The 20,116-nt window shown below is 38.2% G+C and overlaps 1 protein-coding gene across 1 annotated transcript in view; it reads left to right on the plus strand.

The window, feature by feature from the left end:
• Window positions 1-19,071, plus strand: part of htra3a (HtrA serine peptidase 3a) — an 88,554-nt gene extending 69,483 nt beyond the window's left edge. The window contains exon 7 of the mRNA XM_039751616.1: window positions 18,212-19,071. Coding sequence (XP_039607550.1) covers window positions 18,212-18,219 — 8 coding nt within the window. The 3' untranslated portion in view covers window positions 18,220-19,071. The remainder of the gene's footprint in view (window positions 1-18,211) is intronic.
• Window positions 19,072-20,116: the final 1,045 nt, after the last annotated feature.

Consider the following 20,116-nt stretch of genomic DNA (forward strand, 5'->3'; position numbering starts at 1 on the left):
ACAACACATGTTTGTGGAAGTGTATCATGGCAAAAACAAAGGAGATTTCTGAGGACCTCAGAAAAAGAGTTGTTGATGCTCATCAGGCTGGAAAAGGTTACAAAACCATCTCTAAAGAGTTTGGACTCCACCAATCCACAGTCAGACAGATTGTGTACAAATGGAGGAAATTCAAGACCATTGTTACCCTCCCTAGGAGTGGTCGACCAACAAAGATCACTCCAAGAGCAAGGCGTGTAATAGTCGGCGAGATCACAAAGGACTCCAAAGTAACTTCTAAGCAACTGAAGGCCTCTCTCACATTGGCTAATGTTCATGTTCATGAGTCCACCATCAGGAGAACACTGAACAACAATGGTGTGCATGGCAGGATTGCAAGGAGAAAGCCACTGTTCTCCAAAAAAATATTGATGCTTGTCTGCAGTTTGCTGAAGATCACGTAGACAAACCAGAAGGCTATTGGAAGAATGTTTTGTGGATGGATGAGACCAAAATAGAACTTTTTGGTTTAAATGAAAAGCGTTATGTTTGGAGAAAGGAAAACACTGCATTCCAGCATAAGAACCTTATCCCATCTGTGAAACATGGTGGTGGTAGTATCATGGTTTAGGCCTGTTTTGCTGCATCTGGGCCAGTATGGCTTGCCTTCATTAATGGAACAATGAATTCTGAATTATATCTTTGAATTCTAAAGGAAAATGTCAGGACATCTGTCCATGAACTGAATCTCAAGAGAAGGTGGGTCATGCAGCAAAACAACGACCCTAAGCACACAAGTCGTTCTACCAAAGAATGGTTAAAGAAGAATAAAGTTAATGTTTTGGAATGGCCAAGTCAAAGTCCTGACCTTAATCCAATCGAAATGTTGTGGAAGCACCTGAAGAGAGCAGTTAATGTGAGGAAACCCACCAACATCCCAGAGTTGAAGCTGTTCTGTACGGAGGAATGGACTAAGATTCCTCCAAGCCGGTGTGCAGGAATGATCAAAAGTTACCGGAAACGTTTAGTTGCAGTTATTATTGCAAATGGGGGTCACACCAGATACTGAAAGCAAAGGTTCACATACTTTTGCCACTCACAAATATGTAATATTCAATCATTTTCCTTAATAAATAAATGACCAAGTATAATATTTTTGTCTCATTTGTTTAACTGGTTTCTCTTTATCTACTTTTAGGACTTGAGTGAAAATCTGATGATGTTTTAGGTCATATTTATGCAGAAATATAGAAAATTCTAAAGGGTTCACAAACTTTCAAGCACAAATGTACATCTTAAAACACAACTCACGCCCTCCACCGCCAACCTGTCTTGTACTACACCCACAGGACAAGTGCAATCTAAATCTTATTCTGCCTTTAATATGCTACACTATTATTTCCATGGTGCACCACCGTGCCATGGCACATTGCTTGAAAAACACTGCTCTAGATGCCTGCGGCTACTTCCATGCTGCTTTTTCTGAAAGATGATAAATAATAATAATAATAATAATAATAATAATAAATTTTATTTCAAGAAGCCTTTCTAAACACCCAAGTACACCGTACAGATAATAAAATCATAAAACCAACAAAAACATGCATGTACAAATATATAGTACATATGTCTATACAGTATCTATCGAACTGAAAATACAGCAATAAGAATACAGCCAAAGGTCATATAGTGTAAGCTAATCTAAATAGACAAGTCTTAAGACATCATTTGAAAATAGGTAGGGGATCTGTGTCCTGAATGTTTTGCTGTAGTGAGTTCCAGAGATGAGGAGCACTACAACTAAATGCCCTGGAACCCATGATGATCAGTCGTGCAGGGAGGGAGGTGATGAGAAAACCAGAGGCAGAGAACCTAACAGTTTGGTTAGGTGTATAAACATGTATGAGGTCAGAGGGGTATAATGGAGAAAGGTTATGAAGTGCTTTGAAAGTAAATTGAAGAATTTTAAAATGAATGCGAAATTTTACAGGAAGCCAATGAAGCTGTTTAAGAGATGGAGTAATGTGTTACATGGAAGAGGTCTGAGCTATAAAATGGGCAGCTGAATTCCGAACAAGCTGGAGTTCATGGAGAAGCTTATGTAGGAGACCAAAGAGAACAGAATTACAATAATCAATGAGGGAAGTGACCAATTCATGAGTAAGGATGGTGGTGCTTTTTAGTGTGAGGGAGGGTCACTGGCATGCAATGCTATGGAGATGAAAAAAAGATCACCGTGTAACATTATTGATATGGATACTATCAAAGATAACCCCCAAACCCTTAACCTGAGGGGAGGGATTGACTGATGCACCATTAATATTAAGCGAAAAAGTATTACGATTTTAATAAAGCAGACTTGGAGCCAATGAGGAGAACCTCTGTGTTATGTTTATTGAATTGGAGGAAATTAGAAGGAAAGGTCTCGTACCCCCTGTCATTGTCCACAACGCTTCGGTACCGACACTTTCAAATAGCAAACAGGGAAAGCAAACAAAGGCATTACTTACACCACATTCAGTTAGGCAATTCCATTTGTCATAACAAGAGCGGAAAAAGTCCATGTGTATACTCGTCCTCGATCACTTGCCTGCTGTTGAATACTTAAGTCTGGTCCAAACTCCTTTATCTTCTAAGTGAATAATTTATGACAGGGTATTTCATTAAAGATAACAACTGAACTTTCTTTGATTTCTGAAGTCCACTTGAAGTTGTGCTTGCTCATCTGTAGTTACATTAATGATGAGTGTGAACTGTGAATTATTGGCGTGAACTTGAAATAATGCTTCAGCAATTGTCCAATCACATTAGATTAAAAAACGTAAACCAATACTTATTCGCTGCCATTAAATGTGGGAGTGCCTAGGGAGCAGAGAGCTGCGTCTCTGGAAAAATCTTAAAGCAACCAATTAAAGGGCAGACTCTGGTCACCTGCTTGCCAAAAGATCAAGAACTTACATAGACTCTCATTTGGCTGGCACCCTTCATTCAGGAAATGTAGGTAATCATGCAGAAATTAAAAACAATTTTAATGGATGTTGACATGTGCTGACACATTGTGCAAATAAACACATTAGCTTGCATTACCAAATTAATTTAAGTATAGTTTGTAAAATATTTAGACGGAAGACAGCACCCCAGCTCCCCACATTGCAAACCGCCACTGGTCACCATCCAACCTAACATTACACAAGGAAATCCAGCATGGAATTGGGGACAATGTAGAAAATCCATAACAAAAAAACGATGAAACAAATATTTGTGTCGGGCCGTGTAGAGCTGTGCAGCACCACCTCTACCACTTAGCAATAATGCCCCCCTATTATAAGACATAAATCACAAAACAGAACAAAATGACATTATTATGCAATATACTTGAATGTCGTAAGTGCTGGTTTTGGTTGTGTTGTGATATTTTGCCCCTCCAAAGTAATTCACAACAGTGTAAAGTTATGAGATGGACAGATTAATTTACATGAATGTGTGGAGTCAGCAATGCAAGCTTTTTGAGCAGTTGAGAACAGTCCAAGGTGTAACTAAAACAATATCACATGAAGCTGAAACTGGTAATAGTGTACAACACCTGAGTGGGACACCAGGGTGCACCATTAGATATTACAGTAAATTCCTATTTTCACTGCCTGTTTTTATTACAGTGATCCTATTATAGTAAACCATCTTAAAGATAGTATGGTGTAGTAGAGAAGTCCCTGATGTTATGGGTTCACATTCTACTACTAACATTGCGTGACCATAAGAAAGTCACTTCACCTGCCTTTGCTCCAATTGGAAAAACAAAAGAAATGTAACCGATTGTTGTATCTCAGATGTTGTAAGTCACCTTGGTAAAGGCGTCAGCTGAATAAGTAAATGTAAAGTCACTTTGAGTTGATGCTGCCCACAAATACCTTCTACAATTTAATGGATAAAGAGCTTTGTGTAAAGAAACCAAAAAAGAAAGTTATCCTATTTATAGCTGCAGTAAACCACACTAACGCCCAAGTCCAATTTTTTCACTCATTCGCATTTATATAAACACAGTTCTGCTACGTGTAATTCAGATCATATTTTTAGTTGCCTGCAATGGGCTTGTGGTGTGATTGCATTCAATTATTGTCCTGGTCTGGTAATCTGAAACCTCAAATGCTATATTCCATACAGATAAGGTTTTAGGTTAAAGCTTTTCCTAAAAGGCAGTATTTGAAGAAAGTATACCACAGCATGTTAATTATATTGGAGAGCCCTTATTTATTATGGAATAAACGTCTTTTTGTTCTTCACCACTTCTAGCTCTTTGCCTGAAGTCGGTGGCTGTGACGTGTCTCCTCCATCTCTGACTATCCTCCCCATTCTGCCTTGTATCTTCCCTACAGAGTCCCCTCTCCTGAGTCTTGGTCTCATCCTTGACCTTCTACTTGTGACTGGGCCTCCCCAGACATCTCCCCTTTTCTCCTCCTAACCCAGATGTCCATACCATCTTAATGTAGCTTCTTTCATTTTCTCACTGGTCTTTGAATTCCTCTTTGTTTTTCGATTTCTCCTTCAGTGTGATCTTTGTGGTGACATCTAGGACTTAATTCATTTTTCACAGTACATTCTCTACAAACCGAATAACATACACAGTATATACAAATGTACTTTGTAGTGAAACGGTAAAATGTATAACCTGCATGCTGAGATTTTTGCCTGTCATACACATCAGTATGGTGAGTCTCTCTATTTTAAAGGTACAGCTAGGAGTGTAATGGGAAACAGAACATTTCTTTATGCAGTCTCCTTTTCCCTATTCAGAGTGGAGGACCTATGCCCAGATGACACCTCAGGTCACATCCCCCCTAAGCTCCACATTTCTGATCGGAAGACAGGAGAGATGAGCCACAGCAGCAGGTGTCGCTTCTGTTACTCTTCCTGGCTCCACCAGAGGGCACCAAAAGCACCAGTTATAGTTAGTAAGATTAACGCATTAAACAGAGATCTCCTGGCTGGCATCCCAACTCTGCATCTTTATTTACAGTCCCATACTCTTAATAGAGAACATTCATTGACTTGACTGTAACAGACTTGTGAGGTGCATCAATGTACTTCATTTGTCAAACCATGTAGTCTGGTCTTGATCCGCAACAAGTATGGTAGTACCTTAGGTACACTGCAACGGAGCATGTGCTTTATTGATAACGTGAAGAGCGCCAAGACGGGAGAGACTGGGTGTTACACAATATATACTGCTGGTAGGTGTAACCATCTGATTGATAAATACTCTGGTCTGCTGGCTGCTATGGAAGAAAATTTCAGACAAAATCAAATAATTGACTAGAAATGTAAATAAATAAATGTAATGTAAAATGTGGCAATAAATAAATAAAAACAATGATATGTGGTCATAAAGAACTAAACATGCCGTGAAATATATTTCTGTTGCTCATTTTTTCATTTATTTATTTCAGAGACAGCATTTGAAAAGAAGGCTGTTGTTTTTCACCTGTTAAAATTGTGTGGGTGTGCTCTAGCAAAAGGAATTGTCAATAGAGGGAATGCTCACTGTCGCAACTTGGCACGTGCCTATGAGACACAGGCAAGCTAAGCAAAAGTTCAAAGTTATGACTGCGCATCCAGTGCGGACACAAGTGCAAGTTAAAGTTGACCAGAATTACTGCATGGAGTGGCTACTTTAATTCAAAAAGCCCTAAAGTCCTCATCTTCTCAGGAGTCTGTGTGTGATGTGTGGTGTCTGCCTAGAAATGCAGTATGCTCTACCAATCAAAACCGAGTGCTCACTTGATCCCCCCTCTGCAACTCTGATAGGAGAAAATGACAGTTTTCATATCAAGGGACATTTCATGTTGCGTGCGGTGTCCCTGAAACAAATTAATGAAGAAATAATTAAAGTAATAAAGAAAGAAGCAAAAAATGTATTATTTTATGCAGACATATCATTGTCATTGTTTTTATTTTTTCATTGTTAACATTTCAAAGCACATTTATTTATTTCTATCTGAATTATTACTTTATATGCTATTACAGTAGTAATAATGTTGCCATTTACCAACTTCCATCCATCCATTATCCAAATCACAATATCCTAACTACAGGGTCACGGGGGTCTGCTGGAGCCAATCCCAGCCAACACAGGGTGCCAGGCAGGAAACAAACCCCGGGCAGAGTGCCAGCCCACCACAGGGCACACACACACACACATGCTAAGCACACACTAGGGACATGATGTTCTTAATTATTGAATGATTAAATACAAAATGAATTTAACCAGATTGGGCTGGTTAGTCTGTTCTCCTCAAAATTGTTCTAATGTTTTATCCTTTATTCATTGAGAATTCTTTTACCCTTGCTTATGATGATTATATATTTATAATTAGGTGTTTTTTTCTTAATAATATATCGTTAAGTGATAAGTCGCACAAAATTAAAGTTGCTAATTTGGTACGATTTGCATCTATTAACTTCTAAATTACCCTAATAACAGGATTAAGAACATCAGGTTTAAGGTTCAAGTAACAAATGTGAGTCGGTTGTTTTACATCAGTGGCACTGCTTGGAAAGTAAACAGGACATGTTTGAACAGATGGCGGTGTGTTCTTTATCCATGTGTCATGTCTTCAGAAGATTGTGTGAAAGCTTTTCAATGACGTCATGTTAGGCTGCCGACTTTAACAAGATCACAGAACAGTGTTATTTCAAAGAACACAGCAGCTATCCCTCTCTGCCAAGAGGTGCTGTAGGGTTTACATTACAAATGCATTTGTCAGCAGTTTCAATCATTATCCTTGAAAGCTTGTTTCTACTGAACCTCTCTTGGTTTGGAATACAGTATATATATATATATATATATATATATATATATATATATATATATATATATATATATATATGTATATTTATATAAATATATTATGATTAGCCTGCTTTAATTACTATACATGAACACATTTTCTGGAAGATTAAAATTTTTCTATTATAAAAAAAAAAATTTTGAAAGGAGACGAGATGTGATCTTCTCAGAGAGACACTTTCACGTCTCACGAGGCGAGACTTTGTGCCAAGAGATTTAACCACACTCAGGCCATAAATAAAAGACAAAGAGTAGATGTCAAAGTAGAACATGGTAAAGAATTCAAAAACGTTGGCACGATATACATGCACAGCAGATCAGAGATAATGAAAGTACGAAAATTCAAAAGTCTCAAAAAAAGGATAGTAAAGATTGCATTAGTGCAAACAAATGGAAATTATTACTCAATGAAATAACGGAACAGCGAAAAGAGATTGAACATATTGTTTGGATTTAAACTTAAAGTCGGAGAGTTGTAGATCGTCTAATTCGGGTTGCCATCAGGGAACAAACAAAAGTAGCGTTTCTTTCCAATGAAGAGGCATATCCGCAAGAATTGAAAGATTTGCTGTTTTTTGAAAGTGAAATCCCGTGAGAGAAAATTTCAATCCCCATGAGACAAGAACTTATGCAAAGAGATTTGAAAAAGTCCTGCCCACATAACCACGCACACGGTTCAATTATTTCTCATTTGTGTGAATACTATTGTTAGACACATTTCTTGTTGACAGAAAGAAACGATATTCACTCACGGGCAGTTATATGTTGCGTTGTCACAATGTAACTCCAAACACGGAATCAAAATTCAATGCAATATTGCTGAACAGGTACAAACGAAAAGAGATCAAATATATGGACATAGCTGATATGACAGAAGTATGTACATATTGATTGGCTTTAAACTTTAAGTTGGAGACTTGTAGATTGTCTAATTCGTGCTGCCATCAGGGAAAAGCAGTGTTTTTTTCCCAATGAAAAGGCGTATACGTGAGAATTAAAAGTTTTGTTGTTTGGTGAAAGTGAAATCCAGAGACGTGAAGTTGCTGGCGCATAGCGCAGGCGAGGGGGTTAGCAAGCGAAGCAAGTAGGAGTCGAAGCCCACTAGTGGTTAAAAAAACAAATTCCAAAGCTGTTTTCAGACTTTGCTGCTGTTTGTACTGTATACTTCAATGCTGTTCACTGTGATTATATCTAACATTGTAATGAAACACTTCTATTGCTATCCCCACTGCTGGGTGACAATGGAGGAAATGGTAAGACTACAAATGTAAAGGGATGACCACAAGAGTTAACCTAAACCAAAGATTAGCCCTCTCAAACATCAATACCCAAATCTAAACCCAATAATTTTAGTAACTGAAATCAAAGCAAAAATCAGAACCTGGAAATCATAATAGCGCAACTAACACAAACATGATGACAGACTATTCTCTGATATCCGCGGTGCGTGATAATTTCAACCAGGTAACTTCTGAGACCATATACCAAAATAAGCATTGTCACATCATGATGTTGGTGCCACAACAAGGCAGTGTCCAGTGGTGGACCTACATTTTTGGAGCCCTGAAGCTTGAACTGTTACAGAGGCCCCTTTCACAAACAGCAACAAGGTCTGGGCAACCACGGTTACTTTCTTCAGTGGGCTTGTTCCACGATAGATTAGGCAAATATTTTAAAAATGTAACCACTACATCTCAGATTTTGATTCAGCTTGCCATACTGGATTATCTCACATGTCAAAATCACTGGTATGAATACAAATTTCCTATGCCTTATACCATGGGTGTCGAACTCCAGGCCTGGAGTGCTGCAGTGGCTGCAGGTTTTCATTCTAACCCTTTTCCTAATCAGTGACCAGTTTTCACTGCTAATTAACTCCTTTTCCCTTCATTTGAATAGCCCTGTTTTAAGGATTCACTCCTCTGAATTGATTCTTTTCTTCATTAAATGGCAGCCAAACAGAAATGAGACGTGAAACGAGCCAACAGATGACCAGTTAAACTGGGGGTTCAAACTCCAACCAATTTCACTCCGACGAGTTTCTTAATGAGAAGCCAATTCTTGCTGTTAATTAAACCCGTTACTTAATTCCATGGCTTGCTGCTGCTCTTATTTCCCAAACTGTTGATTTTCTGTTTCTGATTATTGACCTGAGAGATCAACCTTACTGAAATCCTCACCTTTCTTTATGTTCAGATAATGTGGTTAGCTGGCCACCTATTTGCTCATTTTGTGTCTCATTATAGTTTGGCTGCTAATTAAAGAAATAGAAAGAACTAAGGTGTCTGAGTCGAGTTAATTAAAACTAAGGCAAAAGAAGTTAATTAGCAGCAAAAACAGGTCACTAATTAAGAAGGCGGTTAGAATGAAAACCTGCAGACATTGCGGCCCCCCCAGGACTGGAGTTCAGCACCCCTGCCTTATAGGATGAAATTTGGGAAATGTTAAATACATTAATAATGCATCATAGAAAGAAGAAATAAAACACAGAAAAGATCAAAGTCAATATAATCTTTAATTTAAACACCTATGACAAATAAATAAAAAGTTAATGAAATATTGTCCTTTACAATGATCGCATCCAATGAAATATACTTTCATTTTTTCAATTACAGCTTGCCTAAGATAAACAATTTTAATAAAAATGTTAATTTCTGTCATAAATGTTAATAGCATTTTAAATTATTTATAAATATATTTAGAACGAAGCATCCTTAATTTGCATTTTTTTTTCATTTATGGCTAGCCTACATGAGACTTTAATAACCTTTAATTTTTATTTTAACTATTATTTTGTATTGAATCACACTATGTTATTAATATTGCTTTTAAAAAATCTTTCTCATACTGTAGACACCCAAAATTTGTAAGCAATGTGGACTAAAGTCACTTCTGGGGCCCCTCTGGGAGTGCAGTTTCAGCTCCATTAGTTTCATAGTAGATCTGCCTGTGGCGGCACCCAAGAAAGACAAAGTGGTGCTGAAAACTCTGCAAAGAAATTTCTAATAACTGATAACAATTTCTATGATAAAAAATAAATGCAAAAAATCAGATTTGGTGCCTCAAAAAACTTAAGAGTGGTGTTGTAGTGCCATTGATACTGTGTGGCCCTGAGCAAGTCACTTTACCAGCCTGTGCTTCAATTGGAACAAACAAAAAAATGTAACTAATTGTATCTCAAATGTTGCAAGTTACCTTGATAAATAAATTATGATAATAAACAATTGTATAAAAATTTGCCAATGTACAAGAACCACTGGAAGAATGACATAACAGACACAAATAATGAAAATGAAAAGTAAAAATAGTTATAAATTAAATGTATATCTGATATTTCTAAACATACAATAAGCACCAGACAAAACAATCAACATTAAAAGAATACTCCATCTAAAAGTGATCATTTTTTAGAAGTTACTTAACCCATGTGTTTTGTAGCAATAACCAAAAAAAGTTTTAATATTGTGTATTTATGAAGAATGAAAATAAAAGAAGTTTATAATATGATACAAGCCAGTGGTGATGCACTGCAATGGCAAACAACGTGAAGAATGTCCCCGGGGCAAAAAAAAAAAAATTCAAGTCAAATTTCTCATGCAGAATAATCGAAGTCTTCATTATTCAGTTGTTTGCACACAACATCCAAAACACAAGCACTTTTTGTGAAAATATTGTTAAATAAATGCTTCTGGAAAAATCAGTATGAATCATAAACAGGAAACACAAATCATATTGTCCAGTAGGATTACAATATACTGCACATGCCTGTACGTATATTATCTTATTATATGAGTACACTTCTGTATTGTAAATGACTTCAATGACTGTTACAATGCACAGAAACAATTTATGGCTTATGAATACAGTATTGTCTGTACTGTCTCTAATAATAACAACAATGTTCTAAAGTAAATGATATCCAATTCCAAGTTGATTATATTTAATTTTATCTAAGATGAACAAGGTGTATATTCGCTTAACTGTATTTTTTCGGCTGGAATTAAACTTGAAGCTTTAAGAACATCTCCAGAACTAAAGGTAACTTGGCCGACACACACTTTCAGTGTTGTTCTTGGAAAAAAGGTCAGGCCAGGTGTTTGCTAAGACATTGGCTTACAATCTTACTGTACGTCAGTATGGAAGATGCTTTAATTATTTCATCTGACAGATTTCAGTTAAACAGCCAAGGCCCGAAGGAATTGTCAAACTGATCAGGAGTGAAGTGTATTCTGGGAAACCTGAAATGAAAAGCAGGACCTTTGAAGGTTTTGTACAGCCATTCTGTTTACGGCTTAGTGCAGCTTTTGATTCCCACAGGAATCCATTTTGAGCTTGTGCGATTACGTTTCTGTGTTTTGAGAAACAAAGCTGCTTTGCTGGCTGATAATAAGAAAGGTGAGCGCACTCAACTTGGGCGAGGTGCACCGGCTGTCTTGTATGTGAACTTTTTTGCAATAAGAGTCTCAGTTCAGTTTGGTTTTTTTGTTTAGTTCAGTTGGTGCTTTGTAGCAAGAACGGTGTTTGGTTCATTTATTTCCTTTCTGACATTTTCAGAGGAGCCAAATCACTTAAAGCATCTAGTTATCTGCTTAGCTGCTGGACACCTACTGTGGAAGAAAAGAAGCTGCAATATTTTTAATTAACAAAAGAAGTTCTGAACTTAAAGTTCTGGATCAGCATTATGCTATTAAAGATCTCCTTTTATTAAACTAAAATATAGATAGATAGATAGATAGATAGATAGATAGATAGATAGATAGATAGATAGATAGATAGATAGATAGATAGATAGATAGATAGATAGATAGATAGATAGATAGATAGATAGATAGATAGATACTTTATTAATCCAAGGGGAAATTCACATAATCCAGCAGCAGTATACTGATACAAAGAAACAATATTAAATTAAATAGTAATAAAAATGAAAAGAATTAAAATAAAATAAATGTTCGCATTTACTCCCCCGGGTGGGACCCTGTGATCATCAGAGGTGACTGTGTGCAGAGGGTGCAGACCTTTAAATATCTGGGAGTGCAGCTGGATGACAAATTGGACTGGACTGCCAATACTAATACTCTATGTAAGAAAGGTCAGAGCAGAATATACTTTCTGAGAAGGTTGGCATCCTTCAACATCTGCAGTAAGATGCTGCAGATGTTCTACCAGACGGTTGTGGCGAGTGCCCTCTTCTACGCTGGTGGTGTGCTGGGGTGGCAGCATAAAGATGAAAGACGCCTCACGCCTGGACAAACTTGTTAAGAAGGCAGGCTCCATTGTAGGATTAAAGTTGGACAGTTTAACATCTGTGGCAGAGCGACGGGCATTAAGCCAACTCCTGTCAATCAAGAATAATCCACTGCAACCACTTAACAGGATCATCTCCAGGCAGAGGAGTAGCTTCAGTGACAGACTTTTGTCACTGTCCTGCTCCACTGACAGACTGAGGAGATTGTTCCTCCCCCACACTATGCGACTCTTCAATTCGTGGGCCTCCTAAAATCCACCATCAGCTCCTTGGTCTTGCTGGTGTTAAGGTGTAAGTGGTTTGAGTCGCACCATTTAACAAAGTCTTTGATTAACTTTCTGTACTCCTCCTCCTGCCCACTCCTGATGCAGCCCACAATAGCAGTGTCATCAGCGAACTTTTGCACGTGGCAGGACTCCGAGTCATATTGGAAGTCTGATGTATATAGATTGAACAGGACTGGAAAAAGTACAGTCCCCTGCAGCGCCCCTGTATTGCTGCACACAATGTCAGACCTGCAGTTCCCAAAACGCACATATTGAGGTCTGTCTGTAAGATAGTCCACAATCCATGCCACAAGGTGTGAATCTACTCCCATCTCAGTCAGCTTATCCCTAAGGAGCAGAGGTTGGATGGTGTTGAAGGCGCTAGAGAAGTCCAAAACATAATTCTTACAGCACCACTGCCTCTGTCCAGGTGGGAGAGGGATCGGTGAAGCATATAGATGATGGCATCCTCCGCTCCCACCTTCTCCTGGTATGCAAACTGCAGAGGGTCGAGGGCGTGGCGGACCTGTGGCCTCAGGTGGTGAAGCAGCAGCTGCTCCATGGTCTTCATCAGACGTGACGTCAGAGCAACAGGCCGGAAGTCATTCAGCTCACAAGGACGTGATACCTTTGGGACAGGAGTGATACAAGATGTTTTCCAAAGCCTTGGGACTCTCCCTGTTCCAGGCTCAGGTTGAAGATACGCTGTAGAGGACTCCCCAGTTCCAACGCACAGGCCTTCAGCAATCGTGGCGATACACCATCTGGACCCGCTGCTTTGCTGGCACAAAGTCTTTTCAGCTCTCTGCTCACCTGGGCTGCTGTAATTGTGGGTGGGGATGTCTCACCTATGCTGGTATCAGCAGAAGGATGGTTGGAGGATGCAGTACTCCGAGGTGAGAGTGGGTTACTGTGATCAAACCTATTAAAGAAGTTGTTCATTTGGTTTGCTCTCTCCACGTCTGTCTCGATGGCGGCACCCCGCTTCGAGCTGCAGCCAGTGATTATCTTCATCCCATCCCACACTTCCTTCATACTGTTGTTCTGCAACTTCTGCTCCAGCTTTCTCCTGTACTGCTCTTTCGCCGCCCTGAGCTGGACTCAATTTTTTAATGGCCAATTTTCTTCCATACTACAAAGGACCACGGTCTCTGGCAAGAAAATTAGTCTTTTCACTTTCTGATTAAGAAAACATAACCTACTATCTAAGTAACTGCCAATATTGAACAGGGACTGCATGAAGACTGCCTGAACACACCCAGGTTGTATAATTCTTTAATTGCTTATATTTGCTGCTATTGGTCATTAGGCAAGTAAAAATCATTTTTAAGTAAAAGCTTAAACTGAATATCGCTGTCCGATTACTGATTAATAGAGTGCTACAGTTGATCATCCCTTGTCTAGCTGCTGTCCCCTAACTGTATGGAGGTTGCTTTCTAAATTCCTCTGCTGGTGGTAAACAGAGTTAAAGTAAAGGAGTGAAAATAAAAGCCAGTCTCTGTCAGCACTCAGCCTGCCTTTCGAGGTCCCTAAGGTTGAATAATTAGGGAACAATATGGACAGTAAGACATGTGAGAGGTTACAGATAACAGTTAGCTGTTTTTGACATTTCTTCCTATTCCCCCGTTAAAAAAAGAACTTAGGAGGTCATACTGATACCTTTCACGTTAGGTACCCGTCACAGGTAACCTATTAACACGATAAAACAACGTCAAGCTGCTAAACAGATGGTACCTGGATATGTACCCTTAAAATCCACAGCCTCTTCAGCTCTATTACCACATCCACACTGATTGTCATACAAGTTGTAAACCAAATCCAAATCAATGAAACCATTTCATGACAAGGCACCTTTGGTAGTAATATAAGCATCCCTACGCTCTCAAAAAGAGGCAATAAATACAGTCAGTAACACATAAACAGAGGTTTAGAAAACACAGCAAATAATAAAATAGAGTCTGGACAGATCTGACAACAAATAATAACACAGAGTGGATGATCTGACACGGATTTGCTGTTGTCTTCTGGGACACAAAACGATGAATGCTTAGCACTCTTTAAAAATCGCCTATGCAAGTTTTACTTAAAGAATTATCTTTCAGAAGAATCTTTCTGAAGATTGCCTAAATTGAGTAAAGACATCTGCCAGAAAGAAAAACCACGCTCCAAAATAATGCATTTTGTCTGTAAAAGGTCTGTGAATTATTAGAAGAGTTGAACACATTAAAGACAAATATTTGTTGTAGAGAATAAATTCTTTAGTTAAGTCCAAAGCTTTACAATCACGAAGTAGAATATGCCTAGACGTGAGAACAGCAGTATCATATGTGGTTTATTTTGGCCAGAGATGTCCGCTTCTAAGTGCATTATGAGCTTCTTTCTTCTGATGTAATGTTATTACATGTCAATGAGTATTAAATTATTAAAAGCACATTCGACTATTCAGATAATGTCAGCATGTCGGTTTTATGAATTACGGATCAAAGAAGAACTACCAATGAAATTTAGAAACCACTCTCTTCTTGTTTAACATATCTACATTTTAATAAATGACATAATTGTAAAAATGTGGGGGTTTCACACGCAACATGGGTTATATAGGTTGACTCATAGAAAAAAAACACATTAGGAATAAAAGGAGAATTATATGAGCCAAAGGAAAAGCTTTTGCACTCTGAACCCACAAGATTACTGGGGACAAATTCAATGTAATTTCATATTAAAGCTCTCTTTTATAATAGACATGAACAGGTTCAATGCTGGCTAAAGCTGTTAGCTATTGTTCTGCAGTTTTACCATTTCTCTAGTGACAGAAAACTGACTCTTCTATCTGTTTATCCATCTACTTTTTGAAAGTACTTTGTCCATTACAGACAGCATTGGCAGACGACAACCTACCTAACTGCATTGAAGCGAATTGTAAAAAGAAACTAGACCACTCAGAGACAAATCTACCCCAAGGTAGCACTTATACAAACAAGCCAGTGAAACTGAAACATTAGAGAAAGTTGCAAAGCCAAGAATGTTTTGAAAATCACTCCCAGACATGACACTTGAATTTGCTTCACCTGTTTAGATATCAGGGCGGCACGGTGGCGCAGTGGTAGCGCTGCTGCCTCGCAGTTAGGAGACCCGGGTTCACTTCCCAGGTCCTCCCTGCGTGGAGTTTGCATGTTCTCCCCGTGTCTGTGTGGGTTTCCTCCCACAATCCAAAGACATGCAGGTTAGGTGGATTGGCGATTCTAAAATTGCCGTTTGTGTGTGTCCTGCGGTGGGTTGGCACCCTGCCTGGGATTGGTTCCTGCTTTGTGCCCTGGGATGGCTCCAGCAGACCCCCGTGACCCTATTCGGATTCAGCGGGTTAGGAAATGGATGGATGGATGTTTAGATATCAGTACATTCATGCGTTCCACTGCTAACTTTACCAGTTTTTCTCTTTTATCAAGGTTCTTGTCACCTTTACTTGAAATGAAATTTAATTTTGTTATATTTTAGTTCCTCTCTAAAGGACCGATACTTTGGTGTGGTGAGGGAGCCTAAGTAACTTAATGATTTGATGAGATATACTGATCAGAGCCATGGTGTTCTTGATAAGATCACGCAAGTCAGACAGGTTGAGGAGTAGCCAGACAAATACGATCCACCACTCCTTCGCATTTGGGCTAATACCCATGACTCACATTTTGAAACATCAATGTGGGACACGTCCATAACTGAGTATAAATGCCAGTAGCAGAACTCACAAGTAAGCTACTGACAAGAAGAGGAAAACCCCGAACTCCACCACAAATAGGATAAAAGACAGGATTCTCCATGTAGCAGGTAAATTAGCCCATGATACAGAAGAAAGGCGAGATGTCACTGTGAGCAGGTGGAGTAAGTGAGGCAGGCTGAAATCCACATCTGCAGAGATACTCCTGAAGAGAAAATGAATGACATCATAAAGACATGTATATTATACAGAAAAAAGGGTGTTGAAAGTCCCTGCTGGAATGGTAGCCAGTTAAAAGTTGGATTACAATTGCATGCAATTGTGTCCTTGATCCAGTGCTATGCACCAGTTGATAAGACAAAGAAAAGAAAAAAAGTGGCATTCTGTGAACATTTTGACAGAAATAGAAAAGGTGACTTGAATGCAAAGATTGGAAAGGACAACAGGAACCTTTTAAAGGACCATGGGTAAACATGAAAGTGAAGTCAGGAATGAGAAAGGAGAGAAGTTAATTAATTTGTGCAGCATGAACAACCTTTCATCATAAGAGGTACTGTAATAAGAATATGTTTAATGTCACTGTGCTCTGTACAAAAATTATTTTATAAATCCACTCACATGTATAGGCCAGGCCAAAGTTAGCACACTGGGGCTTTCAGCATTTAGAACTGCTAGGCAAGCATTTGAAAAGAGAAGGTTCAACTACAAAAATAGGCCATTGTACTATTTCTGTATGTTAAAGATGAAATCGAATCCTCTACTTTCCTTGTTTGGAACCTAAGTAAGGGCCTACACGTGGAGAAGACAGTATATAAAGACTTGGACAGCAGCCAAATACTTCGAAGCCGACGGACGGATGGGTGATAACGCCATCTGTCCTGAAAATCCTTTCAGCGCAGCGACGAAAAATGGCAGACTGTATAGATCAAGATCCCAACTTGGTATTGTCTTGCTATTTGGATTCCTTGTCTGTTATGCTGCATAAATCATCAAGTTATTTTCCCTTTATGTGATTTTTACCGCCGTATCATATGGGAGTGATATCGCCTTTTAATATCATATCTATATAGTTTTCGGTTACTTAAAACGCCGCAATTACAAAAGAACTTGTTCCAACTAGGGAGCTATCGCCCCTAAAAGGAAACAGGTACTTTGTTCATACAACATAATATCCTTAAACTTATATAGCATTCATGCAACGGGATGGATAGAAACCCGAATCGACCATCTGTTGATCAATGTCAAATTGAGGAGATCACTGCTTGACACCAATGTCTCTGGGTGTCAGCCTTTGCTAGTTTTTATTTTATTTCATGTTTAATTTTGCCTTTATTAACATATTTGTGGTGTAATTAGGGCTATGTTAGCATGTAGAATTTATATCTGGTATTGTTTTAGTTTTGATTTAGTTAAAAATGATCTTGTGTTATATTTCCATTGCTATGCCCCTCCATTTTGTTTTTATATGGGAACCACCATTTTGTGAAATTGTTTGTGGTTGCCACTTTGGTTGCTACCATGTGACATCAAGGTATCATTTTTGCCACAGTATAAAGGTCAGCGTTGTGAACTTTTATGTTGCACAAGACTGTCGATAATTCAAAGAATCACAAATTTTTTTGTTCTCTGGCTTTAATTTTGATTTTGCTACATACTTTTAACTTTGAGTTCTGTTTAACATTTATATGTATGGAAATTTTGTATGTAAGGCTTAGATTCTTGCTGAGAATTGTCTACTATAAATTAGTTTAAAGCTTAGTTTGTGATAATCAATTTTGTCATCCCAGTTTTGACCTCTTTACTGTTTTCCCAGTTGAGAGTCCCTCTTCCAGTCTTTCAAATTCCACCTGCCTTTCAGGCATAAACTCAGAAGAGCAAAATGATAAACCAATTTGACATAAAAAGGTTAAAGGATGGCAAAGTATCCCTCGACTGAAAAACCAATGTCAGGCAGTACATGATTTAAAGAATGATTATTGTGCATGTTAACAAAGACTGGAGAAAAAAGATATTGGCACCAGTACAGCACCACCAAGAAAGAGAGAGATCAGAGCAGCTGTGAAATCACTAAAGAACAGAAAGGTGGCAGGTCATGATAACCTTAAAGCTGAACATTTCAGACACAACAATTACAGCAAATATTTTCTATCCACTCTTTACAGACTTCTGAAAGAAAGCATGTGTGCCGGAAAACTCGAAGGATTCATTATCAAAATACCCAAAAATGGAGCATTTAATGATTGCAACACGTGGCGAGCTATCACACTCCTGGCAATTATCAGGAAAATACTTTCCAAGATCATCATACAATGCAAATCTGAAGCAAAAGACAAGATACTAAGGACAGAAAAAGCAAGATTTGGTAAAGGAAGAAGATGCACCAACCAAATTCTTACATTTCCTAACATCACTGAATAGTGCAAAGACTGATTGAGACAAGTGAATATCAACTTTATTCAGTTTAAGAAAGCAGTCGACACTATGTCTAAAAGACAGGCTTTGGCACTTCTTGAGAGTCGACGGAATAACTTGGCATATGTTGCATATTATTAAAAGCTTCTACACCATCTTTAACTGCAGTATAGACTACAGTGTGCTCCAAGTTTGAAGAAAAGACCGATGTTAGATAATGCCCTGTCATGACAGCAACGTTCTTTATTTTTGACATTGTGAACAGGGGGCTGAACGCACCCCTAGAAGACATGGACGCTCCTCCAAAATCCCCTCTTAAATGCTGATACAATGGGAATAAATACAGTTTTATCTCCACTTTGCTCCCTAACTTGCTGGACTGTTGCTGCTGCTCTGTCACATGATATGCTTCTCGTGCGACGCTTCACATACTTAAAAGCCTGTACAGCACTTGCCCTTTTTTGGCTCTTTGTCTCTCCCTCCTCCTCCAGACATCCTCTGCTCCTAACACGCACCCCTATGATGAGGAAGATGTTTTTGCATTCTTTTAATTGAGAGACGGAACTATCACCTCTGTCTTCACATGGAGTTCGTTTTACTTTTGAAAGAGACAAATGTTCATTTGAAGTGTTTGAATAAAGTTCCTGCCTCTACAATCTCCTGTGTTTCTGTGCAAATCTGTGACCCAAGTATGACAACATAGATTGGATGAGAAAGGGGACTACAAGCAATGAGCGGTTTTGATTCATTTAGGGTGTTTATACAAAGCTTATGGGAATGTACTTAATATATAAAATTCCTTTTTTATGTGTGTGACAAATTTGGAAAGGCAATTATCTCCACAAAACTCTGCAAAAAGTTCTGCAAAGCACAATGCAATAAATAGCACTAGGGTGTCTAACATAGCAGAAAAAAAAATCATTAAATCTTGTTGGTGTCATTACACAATGTGTCAATGAGCTGCAAAAGAATATACAGAAAAACAAGGACTTACAAAAAAAGTACACATTCTTGTGATTCATGCTCTAAAAACACAAAAATGTCAGAAGACTTCAAAAATAACTTAAGGGAGATTCAAAATAAACTTGAGAAATTAAAAAATATCAAACAAAGAACAAAGAATTAATTTCTCAAATAACTAAGCTAAATACCAAATACACAAAAATCGCTATTGAATAACAACAAAAGAAAGTCAGCAAAAGGCAACAGGGGAAACCAAGAGGAAAATGAAGTCAACAGTAAATAAAAGTAATGCAGAAGTGGTCACAAGGCCAATAAAAACACACAATAACAGGGAAGAATAAAAAGGGAGCTGAATAGCACAAACAAAACCTAGCTAATGCCACCCAAGTGTGGGGAACACGTGGCTCAAACAGGCCTCCTTCGGTCACACCCATTGGTTCGATTAGATTAGTGGAGAAACAGACAGACTGAATTACAATAAACACCAAACACATCAAAAAGAGAATAAAGTGGGGAATTTCAAAATAAACAAAACAAAATATATACAACCCCAAATCAGACAAAGTTGGAACAGTATGGAAAATGCAAATAAAAATGTAGTGATTCTTAAACTTACTTTGACTTTTATTTCAATGCAGACAGTATGAACCGAAGATATTTCACATTTTGTCTGGTCAACTTCATTTAATTTG

This window comes from Polypterus senegalus, chromosome 4, assembly GCF_016835505.1.
Source record: "Polypterus senegalus isolate Bchr_013 chromosome 4, ASM1683550v1, whole genome shotgun sequence".
NCBI classification, from domain to species: domain Eukaryota; kingdom Metazoa; phylum Chordata; class Cladistia; order Polypteriformes; family Polypteridae; genus Polypterus; species Polypterus senegalus.